General features: G+C 38.8%; 1 protein-coding gene across 1 annotated transcript in view; it reads left to right on the forward strand.

Moving 5' to 3' along the window:
* The window catches only part of LMNB1 (lamin B1), an 82,106-nt gene extending 74,926 nt beyond the window's left edge, over nucleotides 1-7,180 (forward strand). Inside the window, exons 10-11 of the mRNA XM_006886008.1 lie at nucleotides 2,528-2,635; nucleotides 6,363-7,180. Coding sequence (XP_006886070.1) covers nucleotides 2,528-2,635; nucleotides 6,363-6,404 — 150 coding nt within the window. The 3' untranslated portion in view covers nucleotides 6,405-7,180. The remainder of the gene's footprint in view (nucleotides 1-2,527; nucleotides 2,636-6,362) is intronic.
* Nucleotides 7,181-18,686: the final 11,506 nt, after the last annotated feature.

The following is an 18,686-nucleotide window of genomic DNA, read 5'->3' on the forward strand; positions in this document are numbered from 1 at the left end:
AGAACCAACTCCTAGTTTTGTTGATAGTTTCAATTGTTTTTCTGTTTTCTATTTCATTTATTTCTGCTCTTGTTTTTATAATTTCAGTTTTCTTAAAGGGTGTCGGGTTTTCTTGCTGTTCTTTTTCAATTTGCTGGAGATATTGGGTTAGAGAGTCAATAGTCTCTTTGTCCTGTCTTTTGATGTATTCACCAGCTTTCAATTACTAATTTCATCAAAACAGGCTGATCTTTGTGAAATGCCTGTTTCACAGTGTTTTGTGAAAAACTTGAAAACATAGACTGATCTCACAGAATTGAAGCTTCAGACTGGTGAAGAGAGTCAAAGTTAACATCTTCCTTGACCCTGCAAAGCCAGTCCAACAACAATTAAAGAAAAAACCAACCAAAAACAAAAGCCTACAAAATACTTAATCTACGAAAATACAGAAGAAAAAAAAAAAGCAGGATCACCAGATTTTAACACAGGTAACCTCAGGCTGCATTGTCCAGGGCAGAGATTGAGATAGTTAACAGTTTTAATTTACTTGGCTCCACAGTCAACACTCTTGGTAACAGCAGCCAAGAAATCAGGAGACGAATTGCATTGGGAAAGTCGGCTGTGAGGGACCTCTCAAGAGTACTGAAGAGCAATGATGTCAGGCTGGAGATTAAGGTGTGCCTGATCGGGCTATAGTCTTCGCAGTTATGTGTTATGCATCAGAGAGTTGGACAGTGAATAGGGTTGATAGAAAGAGGATTGATGCCTTTGAGCTGTAGTGCTAGAGAAGAGTGTTAAATATACCATGGACTGCTAGGAGAACAAACAGGTTTGTCCTGGAGAGGGTGAAGCCAGAGTGTTCCCTGAAGTCAAAGATTTTGAAGCTTGGTCTGACATATTTTGGGCATGTTGCAAGGAGGGACTGGTCCTTGGAGAGGGACATCATGTTTGGCAGAGTGGAGGGGGGCAGTGAAGGAGAGAAAGACCTTTGGTGAGATGGATCGTTTCTGTGACTGGAGCAGTAGGAATAAGTGTGTTTGAGATGGCTAGGTTGGCACAGGATAGAACAGCATTTAGAGCTCTTGTACATAGGGTCGCTATGAGTCGCGACTCGATGGTGCATAACAACAACAACAATGAAAATACATACTTGTTCATAGTTAAAAATTTAAGTCTTATTTAGAAGCCTCTGTTTTCTTTTGCCATTTTAAACTGTGTTATGTTTTAGATAAGCTTTCACAATTTTTTAACTGTTTCCTCTGTGCAATTAATCTCCGTTGAGTAACCGTAGGACATAGTATAAAGCAAAACTAGATGCTTTGCAGCAGTCTGTAGGAAAAACTCATTTACTTGCCGCTGTATCATCAGGTTAGCCTTGTTATTAACAAAGCCACTGCTGCATTTGTGTCACATTAGCGTTCTCTACAAGAAAGTAATCTGTGCTTGATCCTTTTAGTAGAAAATGGAAATGATCACATTTTGTCCTACCACCAGTGAATAATATAAGATTTCTTTCTGTACAGAATGCTTTGGGACCTCACTTGAATGTTAGTAGTTAATTCATTTCTCTTGATTCCATTTCATTCAGGACGAGTCAGTTATCCTTTTCATCTCGCTCTTCAAGTGGTCCTGTTACCATGCAGGATGAGATCATGACAGTTAGCCTCATTTCTTTTTATCCAGCAGGTCGAGATTGAAAGGATGGCACTAGATAGGCCATGATTTTAAGTTGTTATTCATAAAGTCACCATGGTTAAGGTCGAATCAGTAGCATCTGATAACATTAGTAGGCGCTGAGAATTTGAAGGTAAATTTATCTTGAGTTTTATACAGACTTTACTGTGCCAAATTATTTGCAGGATTCTTAGTAACAGAATGCGATAAGAAAAACTTGATTTTTCTCAGCAGATGTTTCAGATTGGATGCTGTTAGTTCCCCTGTAGGGAATATTGAAAATCTAAGAATTATTTCTAATTATGCGAAAAAATCCTATTCAGCTGCTAAATCTTATACAATGACTTTAAAAACAGTTATTGATAGAGGAATTGTGATTTTAACAAAATTTACAGAAAAGTTGGATTCATTCATTGTTGCAAAGTTTTTCCCTTCCCTCTCCCAGTCCACTTTACTATGTACCTCTTATTCTAGACTGTTTTCATATAAGTATTGCCTAATCATGTATTCCTTTTAAACAGTTCTTTCTTTAATCTGTTTTAAGGCATTGTTTATTTATCCACTCTTCCCTTTGTTTCCCCTAACCACTAAGTCATTCCTATTTTATAACCATGACATTATGCAGTATTTATCCTTTTGTGGCTATTTCACTCTACAATATTTCCAAAATTAATGAGAACAGCATCGTTTTACATTTTTTATAATGTCCACCTTCATGGAAGATGTCTGTAACTTTACTCAGTCTCTTCCAATGTGGTGTTTTAGTGGAAGTGTATGAAGAAAATCTGATCCCACACAATGTCATTTGAAAATGAAAGAATTTTTAATCTTAAGTTTGATTTTTAACTTAAAATCAATTTATCATTATTTTTAGGAGGTTGCTCAAAGAAGTACAGTTTTTAAGACAACCATACCTGAAGAGGAAGAGGAGGAGGAGGAAGCACCTGAAGTGGCTGTGGAGGAAGAATTTTTTCACCAGCAGGTTATTATTTACCTTAATATATACATTTTCAATTTTACTTTTAGGATAATAAAAACCATAAATAATGATAGTGTTGTTTCTCCCCTGTTGAAAGAGGTGGTTTTACCCTCTTGAAGAATTAGAGTAATTACCTGTTAAGTGGGATTTACACTTCCAGGAGGATCTTCAAAATAATGTTTTAGGGTAGTAATGGAAGAAACCATTAGTACTTTTTTAATACTGTTTTTTCCTTTTATCCCTGTGTAAACTTCAGTCTTACCTTTGTTTTACAATGTGCATAAACCATTCTTAATAGTAGGGGACAGCATATTTATAAATACACTTTATACTTAGAAGTATAAATGAGTTGAAATACTAGTTGAAAAGTTATTTACTGAAAGATTTATGATTAAAAGTTTGGAGACACTAAAGTACAGCATTAAGAGCCCTTGAAATAAACTCAGAATTTTATTTTAATTAATTAAATTAGGATTATTAATAACTAATGAGCCTTCCATTTATATTCTCAAGCTGTTACACTCAGAACATTAATCAAAATTCCTTCACATATCCTTATGAGATTTTTGTCTTTTTCTCACAATTTTTAAGTTCATGTTGCTTCATAAGCCCAAATTCTATGTCAGATAAATATTTGGTTATGTATTTATCCCCAGAGTGAAGAACCATTCAAGATGAATTATATGAGGTAGATTTACCCATAGTCTTGAGTGCATAATTTTAAAACTGAGAACCATATTTTGTAATATCACAGGGAGTGCTGGCTGTAGATTGCATATGCACTCTGAGGGCAGTATGTAAATGAAGAGCCCGCTACAAGACTTGAGGGTAATAAGAAAGGATGGGTGGAAGAAGGAGGCAAAGATAAGTGAGGCTTTTTTGGTCATTAGAGAAAATTACACCAAAACGAAATCAGTTGAAAATTTCCAAGATGGTAGCTGAAGAAATGAGACTTAGAGTCACCATAGCCATAAAGAGGTAATGGAAACTTTGTGAATAGGTTTACTAATTTGTGCTGCTAACCCAAAGGCCAAACATCTCCAACAGTTCAAATACACCAGCTATTCATGAGGAGGATAGTCAATCTCCTCCCATTACATTTTAGATCCTTGGTAACATGATGAAAGGTCACTGAGCAGAACGAGGAGACCAAGCCTGTCCATTTGTCACATTGCAGTGGCGTGTGTATTGCTTTGATAGTGGAAGCGTTGCCACTAGTAGTTCAAGTAGCATCAGGGTCACTCATGGCAGACAGGTTTCTCCATCTTTTCCATACTTGTACTTGAACGTGTTCAGGAGGGACCAGGCTCTGGAGAAGCATATTATGTTTAATAGAAGATCAGCAATAAAGAAAACCTTCCGTGGGATGTATTGACACAGTGGCTGTGACAAAGGACTGGGCAGTCTTTTATTTTGTTGTACATTGGTTCTATGAATGTCAAAACTATCTTCATTGCACCTAACAACAACAACTTAGGAGAGAGAAAGAAACTAAGGATCAAAGACAACACTATGAAGAATACTCACAACTCATGGTAAAGGGGGTGGAGATGTAGTTGGGAGGAAATCTATTAGATAGGGCCTTCAACGCAAGTGGGATAGATGTTTTATGAGATGAGAATTTGGAGACTGATGAGTAATCAACAGTATTAGATCCTTCAGAAATCTCAAAGAAGATAAAGGTCAGGAATAGGCCTTTTTTAAATTTTTTTTAATTTATTATTAATTTCAATGAAAATTTACAGAGACTTTGGATTTCCATTCATTCATTCATTGTTGCACTTTTCTCTCCTCCCAACACTCCCCCCAGAATACTACCTTCTTGGAAAAGTAAAATTCTTTTATTGTTTTACAGTCCCTCCCCCCAGATCCATTCCACTGTACAACCTTCACTCTGGACTCCTGTCATGACAAAAATACCTAATCACATATCCCTTTTAAACAGTTTTCTCCCTCATCTGTTTCAATGCAATATACATTATTGAATCCATCTTTCTCAGTCTCCCCCCAACCCCGATGTCAGTCCTGTTTTACAACAGTGACACCATGCAGTATTTGTCCTTTTGTGACTGAGATACTTCACTCAGCATAATGTCCTCCAGGGTGTCACCCATTTTGAATAATATTGCATGAGTTCCTTGTTTTTCAATGCAACATAGCATTCCATTGTGTGAATATACCACAACTTCTCTATCTATTCGTTTGTTGATGGTCACTTAGGTTGTTTCCAACTCCTTGCTATTGTGAACAAAGCTGCAATAAACATGGGTGTGCATATATCTGCTTGGATGGCAGTTACGGTCTCTTTGGGGTATAAGAAATAGGCTTTTCAAGTTCATGATAATATTTCTTTGGTGACCTTCAAAAAAAGAAACATTTTGAATGGTGAGCCAGAAATTGTATTTGTAAGGCCTTAACGCATTACTGTTCAGTCAGAACCAACTCATTACCTCTTCCGCCAACAGGATTTCAGAGCTATAAATCATGTTTCCTGGAGCTGGGATGCTCAAACCATCTGCCTTTGAGTTGGCAGTGTAACTCACTGCCTGTTAGGTTACTAGAGCTCCCATTAGCAAATTGATTTACTCATTGACTTTGAGTCTCCACTAACTTGTTTCTGTGACTGTACATCACCCAGGAAGCGATTACTCTCTCCTTTGGAGCTACTGGTGGAATCAAACAGTCAGAAAGGTGCTGCCTTTGCATTGCTGTAAAGTCCCTACTGACTGTATTACCAAAGCTTTATTTTAAGGAACTAGTGGGTAATAAGGAAATTAATAAACTCATTCACTGCTGTCAAATCGGAGATTGCCTGTCTTCCTTCTTTGGAGCCATTGATGGATTTGAACCACCAGAGAGGCACGAGGTGCCACTTTTCAATTAGCAGCATATCTCCCTATCGACTGCACTACCAAAGCTTACCCTAAAGAAATGAATACAGGTGCTGTTCAAGGATGAATCCAGTGCCGAATGTCTTGGGATGTGATTGCCAGGATCTAGCAAGCTATACTCTCTGATGTGGTTGTTAAGAATCATCTACTGTTTTCTATTTTGTAAATAAAGTCTATCAAACAGTTGTTTTAAAATTTGAATATTACGATACTTAGATTTCTCTCACTCTTTCACACACACCCCCACCCATTGAGTGGACTCCTGAAGTGAAACTACTGAAGCTTCTAAATGTGTAACCAGAGTAGAGAATTGCTCACTGTTCTTGAATTTGTTGCCATATTCAGGGAAGAAGCCCACAGAAATTATTACATGAGAAGAAATGCTAAGGGTCCGTTTGAAATAGGTGGTATGCATTTGTAGTATCCCTTTATGAAAAGAGAACTCTAATAACATAATTTGTAGTGTTATTATTCATTTTCTTTTTTTTAAAAAAAAGAAAAACAACTACAGCAAATATTCTTTATTGTAATTGAGTGAAAAGTTATAGAAACATCCATCAGTTCATACACGTTTTGTTCTGTGGCATTGATTGCAATCCTCCAGATACAATAGCATTTTTCCAGTTCTTCCTTGTGCTTAATGATGGTATTAGTCCATCATACCCTGCTTGTCTTCTGAGCTTTCTCCTCACACAAATGATGACCCTTTGATTTTGTGTGGTTGCTTGATATAGTGTGTGCCTCTGTTCATCTTATAGACTTGTCTGGTATTTGAGAGTGTCTAAGGGCCTGCAATCTGTTTCCTTAGCACTAACTTTTCTTTATATTTTCTTCATCAGGTAGCCCCAAGAACATCCAATAAAAGCTGTGCAATTATGTAAACTTCTCAAGTCAACTGTCTTCCTCAAAATAAAGAAGTATGGTAATCCTTACCTACATAACAGTGCAGAGCCTTCTTGAAGCACAGAATATTTTTATATTTCCTTTATGTGAATTTTTAAGCTGCGAATCTGATGGCCTTAATTTCCTTTTTTGACACTGAAAGTTTTGTAAAACAAATCATATCCATACATTTTGTTCCAAGATGTGAATTATTGACACTGAACTAACTGTGTACTGTTGTTTGGAAAGGGTTCCTCAAAATTTTTGACCTTTTTTTTGATATGTATGTGTGGGATTTTTTTTGTTTGGTTTTTATTTTTAATTGAAGTTCTTGGAGGGTGGGGGTGGGCAGGATAAACCACTGTGTTTCTGGGTTCATTTGAAGATTGCTTCGTCTAGATTAGCAATCTGCTCTTGATTATTCTCTGCTATATATAACGGTGCTGTGAGGGAGGGGGAAAGCATTTTTCAATATATTGAACTTTTTTACCGAATTTTTTTGTACTAAGTAATCAAGGTTACTTTTTCTTTCTTTCTTTTTTTTAATAGAAAAGAAAAATTTTTGTAAGAAGGAAATATTAACCTAATCATCATGTAAGCATTCTGGATGAAGGATTCTGCAAAACTTTGTTTTATGGTTACTTCTCTTAGATTCTGAATTCATCGGGGGTGGGGGAGGGGCCTTTATTAAAATGTATTAGCTGTGTTTTTTTAAGATAGCATAACTTGCTTATTTCTTATGTGACATTAACAAATAAAATGCTGTTTTAATATTTCTCTACTGTCTTTTTTAAATTGGGTTTTATGGAAGAAAAGTATTATTTCAGTCTTTTTTTGAACTTCCTAATTGATAGAGATTTTTTCATTAAGCTTTTGACAGTGAGCATGATAAATGCACATTTTTTTTGGTTTCTTACTCTTTAGTGCTCTATTGTCATTAAAATATGGCAATAATAATAATAGTGAATATTTGTTATTAAACGCCAGGCATTGTGTTATTCAACGTTTTTTTGCACATTAGTAATCTTTCAAAATCTGTACATTGGAAAGCAAAGTGGAAACACAAAGTCGGGGAAAGACATTGTTTTTAAAGGAGAATATGTGACAGTATTTCTAAAGTCTAATATTAGTGTCTTAAGGTATGATGAGAAATAGATTAGAAACTACCAGTTAGAGAATTAATGTATGAATAAAATGAAACATAGATGTGGGATAGCTTTGTTCTGTATGGCAATAAATAGGTGCCAATTGTTATCTTGGGAAATTTCTGACTTGTGACCATGTTATTAAATGAGTTCACTTGTAGCAAGTGGATATCCTAACCGTAGCTAGAATAAGCAGGCGATAATATTTCAGAAGCTTACCTAGAATCTGTGTTTGCTTTTCTCTTAAAATATTCCTGCAGTAAGCTATGTGAAGACTTCCAGCTTTCACGCGAAAATAATTCACAAAGTCCCAGAATTACTGTGCTCCACAAATGTACTGCATACTCTGGTTCTGTCATAGACGTAAGATAAATGCTGATTTAGAAATTCTGTCTGGTGAAGCAGATAAAAAGGATAACTTCTCAACACAGATTCATCTTCTGAATGAGGATGGCAGTGCAGTGTATGGCCAAATTTGGTTGTAATACATTTTGCCACAAGATGGGGTTCTTGTCATCAAAATCCCCTCTAGATACTTTATTGCTGGATGCATTTGGAAGTAAAAATCAGAACTTTTAATTGCCATAAAGGAAAGTGGAAAGATACAATACAGTAGAATGTTATATTCTCTGGTGAAATTTAGAATAAAAAATCAAGGACTCACTTTACATAATTTGGTGTGTAAATTTATGTCCCTACATGTGTTTACACAGATTATTGAGTTTGTTTTAAACTAATTAAAAGAGACCTTATAGGGCAGAGAAGAACTGACCATAGAGTTTCCAAGGCTACAGATCTTTAGGAAGCAAATTGCAGCATGTTTCTTCTGCGGAGTGGCTGATAGGTTCAAACTGCCTAACTTACTTGGTTCCAGACACTCTTTAACCACTGGAAGGCTAGGTTAAACTACTGTGCCACCAGGACTCCGTACTTATAGCTGGAGAAAGATTGAAATTGTCAACAATTTTATCTCACTTGCATCCACAATCAACCTCTCTTTTTATCAGTAGTCAGGAGATCAGGAGACACATAGCATTGGGAAAGTCTTCTGTCAGTGACTTCTCCAAATTACTAAGAGCAGTGTTGTCAGTTTGAAAACCTGGTTCAAGCCATGGTCTTCTGGGCATCTGAGAACTCGACAATGAATAAGGATGACAGAAGAAGAAGTGGTGCCTTCGAGTTTTGGTGTTGGAGAAGAGTAGTGAGTACCCTATGAAATGACGAAAGAGCAGATGTGTCTTGGAGAAAGTAAAGAGCCAGAGTGTTCCTAAGAGACCAGGATGGCAAAGCTTTATCCCACATGCTTTTGGGCATGTTGTTAGGAGAGGCTATTCTTTGGAAAAGGGACATCATGCTTGGAAACGTGGAGGGTCGGTGAAAGCAAGGAAGGCTCAAGAAGAAAGATTGACTATTGACAGCGGTGTCAAATATGTTGGGAATGATAAGGATGGCACAGGAGAGGACAGTTTTTCAGATTTGGTGTTCACAGGGTTGCTTTTAAGAGTTTTACTTGATAGCACCTAATATCAACTTGAATTTGGGTTCAGTTTTATTTTATTTAAACTGACAGATAATGAAGTAAATGAAAGCTTTCTAAAGTTAAACCTTTACCATTGAGCTTATGGAGTCGGAGGCCACTGATTAGCATTTGCTGTTCTTTCTAAAATCTAATAGTTGTCTCTGTTAATGTATCTGCATCAGTGAAAGGCATGATTAACAAGTATGAATTAATATTCTCCCTGTGTTAAGAGGTTTTTTCCCTTAGATACTGTGACCCACGAAGTTCAGGTGGATGTTTTATTTTCTTGTCCAGCTTTTTGTGTTCTTCACTAAGATTGTAGATGCTCTTATTTTGTTACCTCATTGCTATCCTCTGTTCTTTTCCTTTTGGATTTCTTTTAGACCTGGTTTGAACATATACCCTTTCTTTTAAAAAAATCTGTTGATTGTCTGTAGCTTTGTCTGTCTCTCATTAATTTTACTCTTGGCCCTGTCTGATACTTTGGTGTTTGTTTTTAATGAATCCCATATGTTATTTCTAATTTCACTGTCCAGACTTAATATCTAAAGTTTTCTTTGACTTTTCGGATTTGTCTTTGCTACTTTGTTGGTTTCTATCAGTCAAATAGTTGTTTCTAGGTATTAATGTATCATTTATAGGTACTGTTCTGTTTCCTTAGATTCTTGATTTACAAATTCTTGTTTTAGCTGCTTTTGCTGACTCTTCCCAGTGGTGCCTTGCTTCCTCATCACGTTTTTGGCTTGTGAGCTCACTCATCTTCAACCTGAGTTGTTGTTCTGTGAGTAGGCTTTGACAGGGTTTTGCTGGTCCTGATAACAGCAGAGTCATTTGAGGCTTGCCTGTGGCAGGACCCGAGTGATGTCAGTAATGAGTGCCTTTTATTTTCTCTCCCACGTTCTGGTACTGTAAATCGACCATGACACACACACACGTGAGTATTCTCTGTCTCGTTTTCTTGGGTGACTTCCACGTGCTGTTCCAAAGCCCTGATGGGATCAGCATTTGTGCTGGCAGCACTACTCTGGTGTGTTTTGAAGAGTCAGGGAGTACATCACAGAGCTTGGTGCCTTGAGCTGTAATCTCCCATACCAGGCCCTCTCCCATGTAGGGCCCAAAGAATTTATTTGAGTGTCCTTCTTTACCAAAGGCCAAAAAGTACATTGTTGTTGTTGTTGTTATGTTATTAGAAACAAAAGAAATAAAATTTTTTAAATAACTCATTCTTCTGGATGCTTTGGGTTTTTTCCAAACAAAATGGAAAGACATTTGACTGTGTGGATCCTAACAAGTAGTAGCTGACAAAAAAAAATTGGAATCCCAGAGCACTTACTTGTGCTCATAGGGAACCTATACCTAGACCAGAAGGCTGTTGTGTGAACAGAGCAGGGGAGCACTACATAGTTTAAAATTGAGAAGGGAGTGTGTCAGGGCTGTATTCTCTTTCCATACCTATGGAAATTATCCAAGAAGCTGAACTCTATGAAAAGGAGTGTGGCATCAGGATTGGAGGGAGACTCATCTAACTTGGGTTATGCAGATGACACAACATTACTTGCTGAAAGTCCGGAGAACTTGAAGCACTTGTTGCAGAAGATCAAGGAATACAGCCTTAAGTATGGATTGCATCTAATTGTCAAGACCAATATATGACCAATATATGATGTCCTGATGGATAGAGGTTAAAACTGTCAATAGCAAAACAACTATGAGATATCATTTTACCCCAGAAGAAATAGCAAAATTTAACAGAACATCAAATGGTGGCGAGGTTGTGGAGAAACTGTTGGTGGGAGTGTAAAATGGTGCAACCCCTATGGAAGGCGGTATGGGGCTTTCTCAAAAAGTTGCAAATAGAAATACCATTTGACTCAGCAATTCGACTACTGGGAATTTAAAGAAACCAGGACTGCCACTGAAGACACCCATGCTTATGTGGCTTTGTTCACAATAGCAAAGAGCTGGAAGCAACACAAGTGCCAATCAACAAATGAATGGATAGAGAAGCTGTGGTATATACTATGCAGCATTGAAAAACGAACTCATCAAATATGCAAAATGGATGACCCTAGAGGAGGTTATGCTGAGTGAGATATCTCAGTCACAAAAGGACAAATATTGCATAGGGCCACGGTTGTAGAACAAGACTGACACTGGGGTTGAGGGAAGACAGAAAAGAAGGGGAGGAATGATGTATATTGCATTGAAACAGATGAGGGAGAGAACTGTTTAAAAGGGACGTATGAATGGCTATTGTCATTACAGAAGTCCAGAGTAAACGCTGCATAGTGGAGTGGACTTGGGAGAGAGGGATTGCTTAACAATGGAAGACTTTTTCTTTTCAAGGATAAGAGTCAATTGGGGGGTGGGGGTGGGGAGATGGATAGGGGGGAAGAGTGCAACAATGAATGACTAGAAACCTCCCCATAAAAACAAACAATAAAAACTGTCAACAGCTTCATCTTGCTTGGATCCATAATTAGCACCCTTGGTACGAGCAGTCAGGAAATAAAGAGAAGCATTGCACTGAAAATCTGTTAGAAACCTCTCCAGATTATTGAGGAGTAATGATGTCAGTTTGAGAACTAAGGTGTGTCTGATTCAGGCCATAGTCTTTCTGATTACTTGCTATGCATCTGAGAGCTGGACAATGAACAAGGATGACAGAAAAAGAATTGATGTCTTCGAGCTGTAATGGTGGAGTAGAGCACTGAACATGGATGGCCAAGAGAATAAACATGTCTTGGAGAGAGTGCAGCCAGAATGCTCTTTGGAGGCAGGAATGATGAGGTATTGCCTCACATACTTCAGGCATGTTGTTTGTTGTTGTTATGTGCTGTGAAGTCACTTCTGACTCATAGCGACTCTATGTACAACAGCTCTAAACTCTGCTCTGTCCTGTGCCAATCTCACTCTCCGACACACTCATTCTGATTGCCCCAGTCACCGAATCACTCCATCTCCCAGAGGGCCTTCCCCTCCTGCACCTGCCCTCCACCCTCCCAATCATGATATCCCTCTCCAAGGACCTGTCCCTCCTCACAACACGACCAAAGTATGTCAGACGAAGCCTCAGAATCCTTGCCCTCAAGGAGCAGCCCAGTTTAACCCTCTCTAGGATGAATCTGTTTGTTTTCTTAGCAGACCATGGCACCCTCAGCACTCTTCTCCAACACCAAAGCTCAAAAGCATCAATTCTCCTCTCCTCCCTGGTCATTGTCCAGCTCTGTGACGCATAACAAGTGATTGCAAAGACCATAGCCTGTATCAGATGCACCTTAGTCTCCAAAGACACACCATTGCTCTTGAGTACTTTAGAGAAGTCCCTAACAGCAGACTTTCCCATCACAATACGTCTTCTAATTTCCTGGCTGCTGGTGCCAAGAGTGTTGATTGTGGAGCCAAGCAGACTAAAGCTGTGAACAATCTCAGTCTCTTCACCATCTATCCTGATGCTGCCAATTGGTCCAGTGATGAGAATCTTTGTCTTCTTGACATTGAGCCTCAATCCATATTGAAGGCTGCAGTCCTTGACCCTCAGCAGCAAGCGCCTCAGGTCCTCCTCAGTTTTGGCAATCAGGGTTGTGTCATCTGCATAACGCAGATTGTTTATAGATCTTCACCAATCCTGAAGCCACATTTCTCCTCATAGAGCTCAGCCTCCCAGATGATCTGCGTAGAGGTTGAAAAGGTATAGAGACAGGACACATCCCTGGCATACGCCCTTCCCAGTTTTGAACCACGCAGTGTTTCCTTGCTCTGTTCTGACAACTGCCTCTTGGTTCAAGTATAAGTTTCGCATTAGCACTATCAAGTGTTCTGGGATTCCCATTCTTCTCAGAGTCAGCCACAGTTTGTTATGGTCCACACAGTCAAACGCCTTTGTATAATCAATGAAGCACAGATAGACATTCCTCTGGTACTCCCTGCTTTCAGCTAAGATCCATCTGACATCAGGTACAATATCCCTAGTATCACGACCCCTTCTAAACCCAGCCTGGACTTCTGGCAGTTCTCTGCTGATGTGCTGTTCCAGTCATTTTTGGATAATCTTCAGCAGAATCTTCCTTCCATGTGAAAGCAACAATATTCTATAGTTTCCACACTCTGTTGGGTCACCTTTCTTTGGAATGGGAACAATTACAGATCTCTTCCAGTCAGTTGGCCAAGTGGTTGTTCTCCAGATTTCTTGACACAACTTGGTGAGCACATCCAGGGCAGCATATGTTCGCTGAAATATATCAATTGGTATACCATCTATTCCTGGGGCCTTATTTTTTGCTATTTCTCTCAAAGCAGCTTGAACTTCCTTTATCACCATAGGCTCTTGTTCATATGTTGTTTCATTAAATTCTTCTGTGTCTGCTAATTCCTTTCGATACAATGACTCAGTATATTCTTTCCATCTTCTTTTGATACCTCCTGGATCATTTAATACTCTGCCTAAAGCATCCTTGATTATAGCAACTTGAGGTTTGAATTTGTTCTTCAGTTACTTGAGCTTAAGAAATGCTGAGCAAGTTTGACCCTTTTGCTTTTCTGACTCCAACTCCTTGAACATTTAATTGCAGTGTTTTACTTTGCTAGGAGGGCCTATTTTTTGAGAAGGACCTGATGCTGTTAAGGGTAGAGGGTCTGAAGGAGAGGACAACCCTCAACCATGTGATTGACATGGTGACTGCTGAAATAGGTTCTTGTGTGTCAGCAAGTGTGATGATGCTGCAGAATAGAACAGGGTTCAAATCATTTGTTCATAGAGTTGCTGTGAGTCATTGGTACTTGACTCAATGGTACTTCACAACAATATATATGTTACTATAGCTGTTCTAGCTAGAAGAGAGTAGGAGTGTGTCATTTAGAACCATTCAACGAGAATGAATCGCAGGGCTCAGACTGGAGACTTGAGTCCCTGAAACAAATATCTGTTACAGGATAACTTATAGCAACACTGAGGCTTTTACAATTGAGACTAACTCTTCTTCCCTGCCTCCCAGCAAACAAAATGAACTGTATGAGGTAGTGTGTAGGATTCTGTTTCTCTTATTAAGCTGCTTTTAAAAGAGATTAGAAAGTAGTTGTGATACATGCAAAACTTAGAGAAGCCATATAGCTTCATATGAACAATGCTGAGTAGGAAGGTTGATTAAAAGTAAGCAGAGCTTTGATTAGATGCTACATTTTGGTTTTGATGGGGCAGAGTGAGGGCAGAGAACGAACAGGTAGACCAGTGCTTTGCCGAGGAGCCATGCACCATTCTCAGGGAGTGAAACTCCTGTACTTCCAACACTTCACTTTTACACTAATATGTTTTCCTTCACATTTAACAACACAGTAAATCCTGTCCTCTTGCTGACATTTCTCCAGAGACAAAATGCACTTCTCAATTTAAAGATAACATGTTCTGGAGCTTAATTACTTTTCAACAATAAAGCACATACTCACCTAGATTCAGTAGTTTAGTGCTTTCTTCACCAGTCTAAATTGAAATTCTCCATTTTAAACGCCAACCAGGTTTGTTCTTAGAGTAATGGAATTCTGGGTACGTTTTAGAGATTATTTTGTGTTTTAAGGAGTTAGAGACTCTGTTGCTGCTGGTTTGCCAAGAGGTCAGTGAGAGAAAGATGGGCCACCCCACAGATCCTGTCTGTCCTATGGGATCATTACGAGTCAGAATCAACTTTATGATCGCGGGTTTGATTTGTATTTATACTTCTAAATACTTTCTCATTCTGTAGGTTTTATTTTCTTGGTAATGCCACTTGATGGACTAATAGTGTTATTATTTTAATTCTTGTAGTTACATCATCGATTTACTTAGATTTAATTTTTAGATGTGTGAGGTATTGAGACTGCATTATTTCACATATTAAGAACAAGTGATCTCAAGATCATTTCCTGGAAAGACAGTTCCTCCCCCCCCACCCCAAATTGATGGACTTAGCACCCTTGTAAAAATCTATTTTGTACAAAACCCATATGTAGGATTAGTTTCTGCACTCTGTTTCCTTCTGGTGTTCTGTACCAGACTGTAGTTTTATTACTGTAGGTTTATAGTATGCTTTGAAATCAGGAAATATGAATTGTACTCTCTTCTTTTTCAAGATTCCTTTGCCTAACTCAAGGCCTCTTAGAGCCCATTTGAATTTGAAGGTTGGGTTTTTTGTTTCTGTAAAACAAGCAAACAAGCTGTTGGAATTTTGTCTTCAGTCCTAACAGGACACATTGGATAGTTCTGGCATCATAGCAATATTGTTTTCCAGTCTCTGAACACAGGTTATCTTTCCACATATTTAACTCTTCTTTTGCTTGTTTTCATGACCTGTTCACTCATGGCTTAAACTCCCCTAACATCTTTTCCACTCATCATCCTCTCATTTTCAGAATCTAGTTTGGGGGCATTTCTTACTATATAATAGGGTGGATGTACCTCCATTCTCATGTTGTTTCCTTAGTGTCTTGTGACTCATTCTCTCTGATTGTATATAAATTGTCAGATCTTTAGGATACATCCGTTATTTCCTCAGCCTTCTTCCATAGAATCCCACTTCCCGTGACAAAGTCCAGCCTCACGAGCTCACTTCCATTTCACTGGCTACCCAAGGTATCTTACTGTGTTGAGTTCATCTTGCCTCTGGCAAGGTCACTGGCTTCCTAGCTTAGTGGTTTCTGTTAATTTTCACTCAAATGACTTGCTCATTCATTATGTAGTTTGCTAAGTCAAGATCCCTTTTTGCTGCTTTTCCTCCAGTCTTTGTCTTCTCATTTCTTCCTTCATTCCTTTTGTTTGTACAGGGAGCCTCACAGCTCATGTTATTGTTAGATGTCATTGAGTACGACTCATAGCGACCCTATGAACAGCAGACCTGATCCTGTCCTATTCTGTGCCATCCCTTTAATCACTACTTTTTGACCTGGACTCTTTTCCAGAGACAGAGATCCTGACCCAAGCTTCCTCTTCACAGCCAGCTCGGCTTTGTTACATGGCTTCTATCCAGTGCCGTGGGTAGAATGAACCTGAGGTCTTTTTGGGACTAGAGTTTTCTTGTGGCATATTTTCCAAGCTGTCCTGTGAGCCTGTATCTTTCCAAGTTTTTATCTAGCTAAAAGAAACATTATTTAGAAATGTGAAGTCTTTATAAGAAAAACCAGAGCTGAAAGCATTTATGTGCCTGTTGGCTCTGTCTCCTAGTTTTAAGTGGGGCTGGACAAATGGCTCCATGGCTGTGCTTAGGATTAGCAACCTGCTGTGTGGAGGGCAGGGTTTGCATCAAATGGCTCAGGGTCAGCTGCATACAGAGATCTAAAACGGGACTCTTAGTTGTGCCATACCGTTTTCTCTCGTGAGGTTTTCTCTCGTGAGGGGGTTGGTGAATTCAAACCACTGACCTTTCAATAGCGTGTAACACCATGTACCACCAGAGCTCACTTAACCAAATCAGTTCTGACTCCGCAACCCTTCACCAGGTTCTGAGGCTGTAAGTCAAAGCTAGAAGAGACTGCCTCTCTTTCTCCCTTGGAGCCACTGTTGGATTTTGCCTTTTGGTGAGCAGTGCAGGCATGCTGGACTGCCAGCAGAGCTCTGTCAGCCTCATATCTCTTGTGGAGTGTGTCCCAAACCACAGCAATTCTTCATCAGCTCCCAGAGCTGTAGATCCTAACAGGAGGAGACTGCCCTTCAGTGGAGCCCCTGGTGGATTTGAGCTGCTGGAGACTTAACAGTGGATTCAGACACCCACTAGGGACTGCACCACCAGAACACCTCGATCCTCATAAGAGAAAGGAACTTTAGAACCACAAACAGGAGGGAAAGAAGGAACATTTTTGGCTGGCCGCTCTGCTTAGAGCTAACCATTACATAAAGTTCATGCTATCACATTAGTTAATTGACGTCCTACAGATGAATCCGGCAGGTTAAGTCTTTAATTCCTTCAACCAGCTATTCAATGGAAATTTTGTTTGCCAGGCACAGTCTAAGCAAGGCACCAAGATGAAAGATCTTTCGTTTTCCTGAGAAACTTGGTCTGATCACCAGATTTATTTCTTTGAAAACTACACGTCTTCTACTGTACGCAGTACTCCAAAATTAATTTATACAGCCCCTTTACAAATGAAAACAGTACTATTCTTTGTCAAAAAATGAATGGGAACAATTCCTACTGTCAGGTATTCTCCGAATCGCTATTTTAAATCTCTTTCATTTCTAATGTTCTTGAAGTTAATGGTGAATGTAATAAATACTGTTTGCACTGTGTAGTTGAGAAAATGCTTTTGTGTATATTAGCTCATTTGTGACTATCAGTTCCCAAAAATATGACTTAAGAGCGGGAAAGGAATTGCGTTTTGCAGGGCCCAAGCTCTTGCTCAGTCTTCCTGTCTGCCTCCCACCATCCTGCATTTGGGAGGGGCTGTTTGAAAGACATGCTTTCCTGACATAAGCAAGGGAATTCCCTGTCCTGAATAAAAGGGAGATACTTACCTTTAGATAAGCTACATGCAAGTGGTCAGAGGATGTGGGAAGTCATTAAAGGCAAAGTGAGCCTCCGTGGATAGAACTTGTTAGTGCTATCTGAGAACTCCAGAAATGATCCAGTGTGTGCATTTACTTCCCGACTGTCCATTGGGGGCAAGGGACATGAATAACAGGAATTATTGGAACTGCTGATTCAGTGCTGAATAGAAAGGAAGTAAAAAAAAAAAAGGAATTTACTGTTCTTAAGAACATGGTAAGTATAGTGGTGGTTTATGTCCAAGTTTTCCACATTCCCACATGATGAGCCTTCTCTGTAGCTTAACTGGTGCTGTGAGCAGAAAAACCCCATATGAGCAGCAGTTGTTGGCTCTTCGTGATACATCTTGAAGCTGCCATTCCTGCGTTGCAGTTTCCTTATCTGTAAATTAGCAATAAAGTTTTCTTATAAAGACAATAAAATAATAATTAAAATAAAAATACTATAAAAATAATTAAATTTGAACATTTAAAAAGATCATACCAGTGCAGTAGTATTTGTTTATAACAACAAACTAGGAATTTAAAACAAGTGATAATGTAAACACTTTTTTCATTAGGGAAATTAAAGTAGGAAGTGAGATTGCTGTATTATGAAATGACAAAATGAGTTAATTAGTTTCATGCAAGTTTACAAGTGACAATAATGTTGGTCAGAGTTAATGTTACTCCTAGACTTGTTTGGATAGTTAAAGAAAATTCATTGAGAATATCAGAGGGACCCCAACTTGCTAAATTCATGAATAAATGTGAATTCAAACATTTAAAAGGGAACTCCTCCATGAAAAATAACCTATCTGAAGACGAAAGCTCTCACTTGCTGTTCATCGGAGAGCTGGAGAGTGAAGAAAAATGATAGAAAAATTGATATCTTTTTATTGGAGAAGAGCACTGGATATCCCATGGATGGACAGAAGAACAAACAAACCTGTCTTGGAGAAAGTGCAGCTGGAGTGCAGCCTAGAGGCAAAGATGATGAGGCCTCATCTCTAGTGCTTTGAACATGTTGCTAAGAGAAGCTGTCCTTTAGAAAGGGACATCATGCTTGGAAAGGTGGACAATCAGCAAAAGAGGTAGAGCACGGGATGGCACGGGGTTCAGGTCTGTCATC

The sequence above is a fragment of the Elephantulus edwardii genome, unplaced genomic scaffold, assembly GCF_000299155.1.
Source record: "Elephantulus edwardii isolate Elephantulus edwardi_28Jun2011 unplaced genomic scaffold, EleEdw1.0 scaffold00046, whole genome shotgun sequence".
Lineage (NCBI taxonomy): Eukaryota > Metazoa > Chordata > Mammalia > Macroscelidea > Macroscelididae > Elephantulus > Elephantulus edwardii.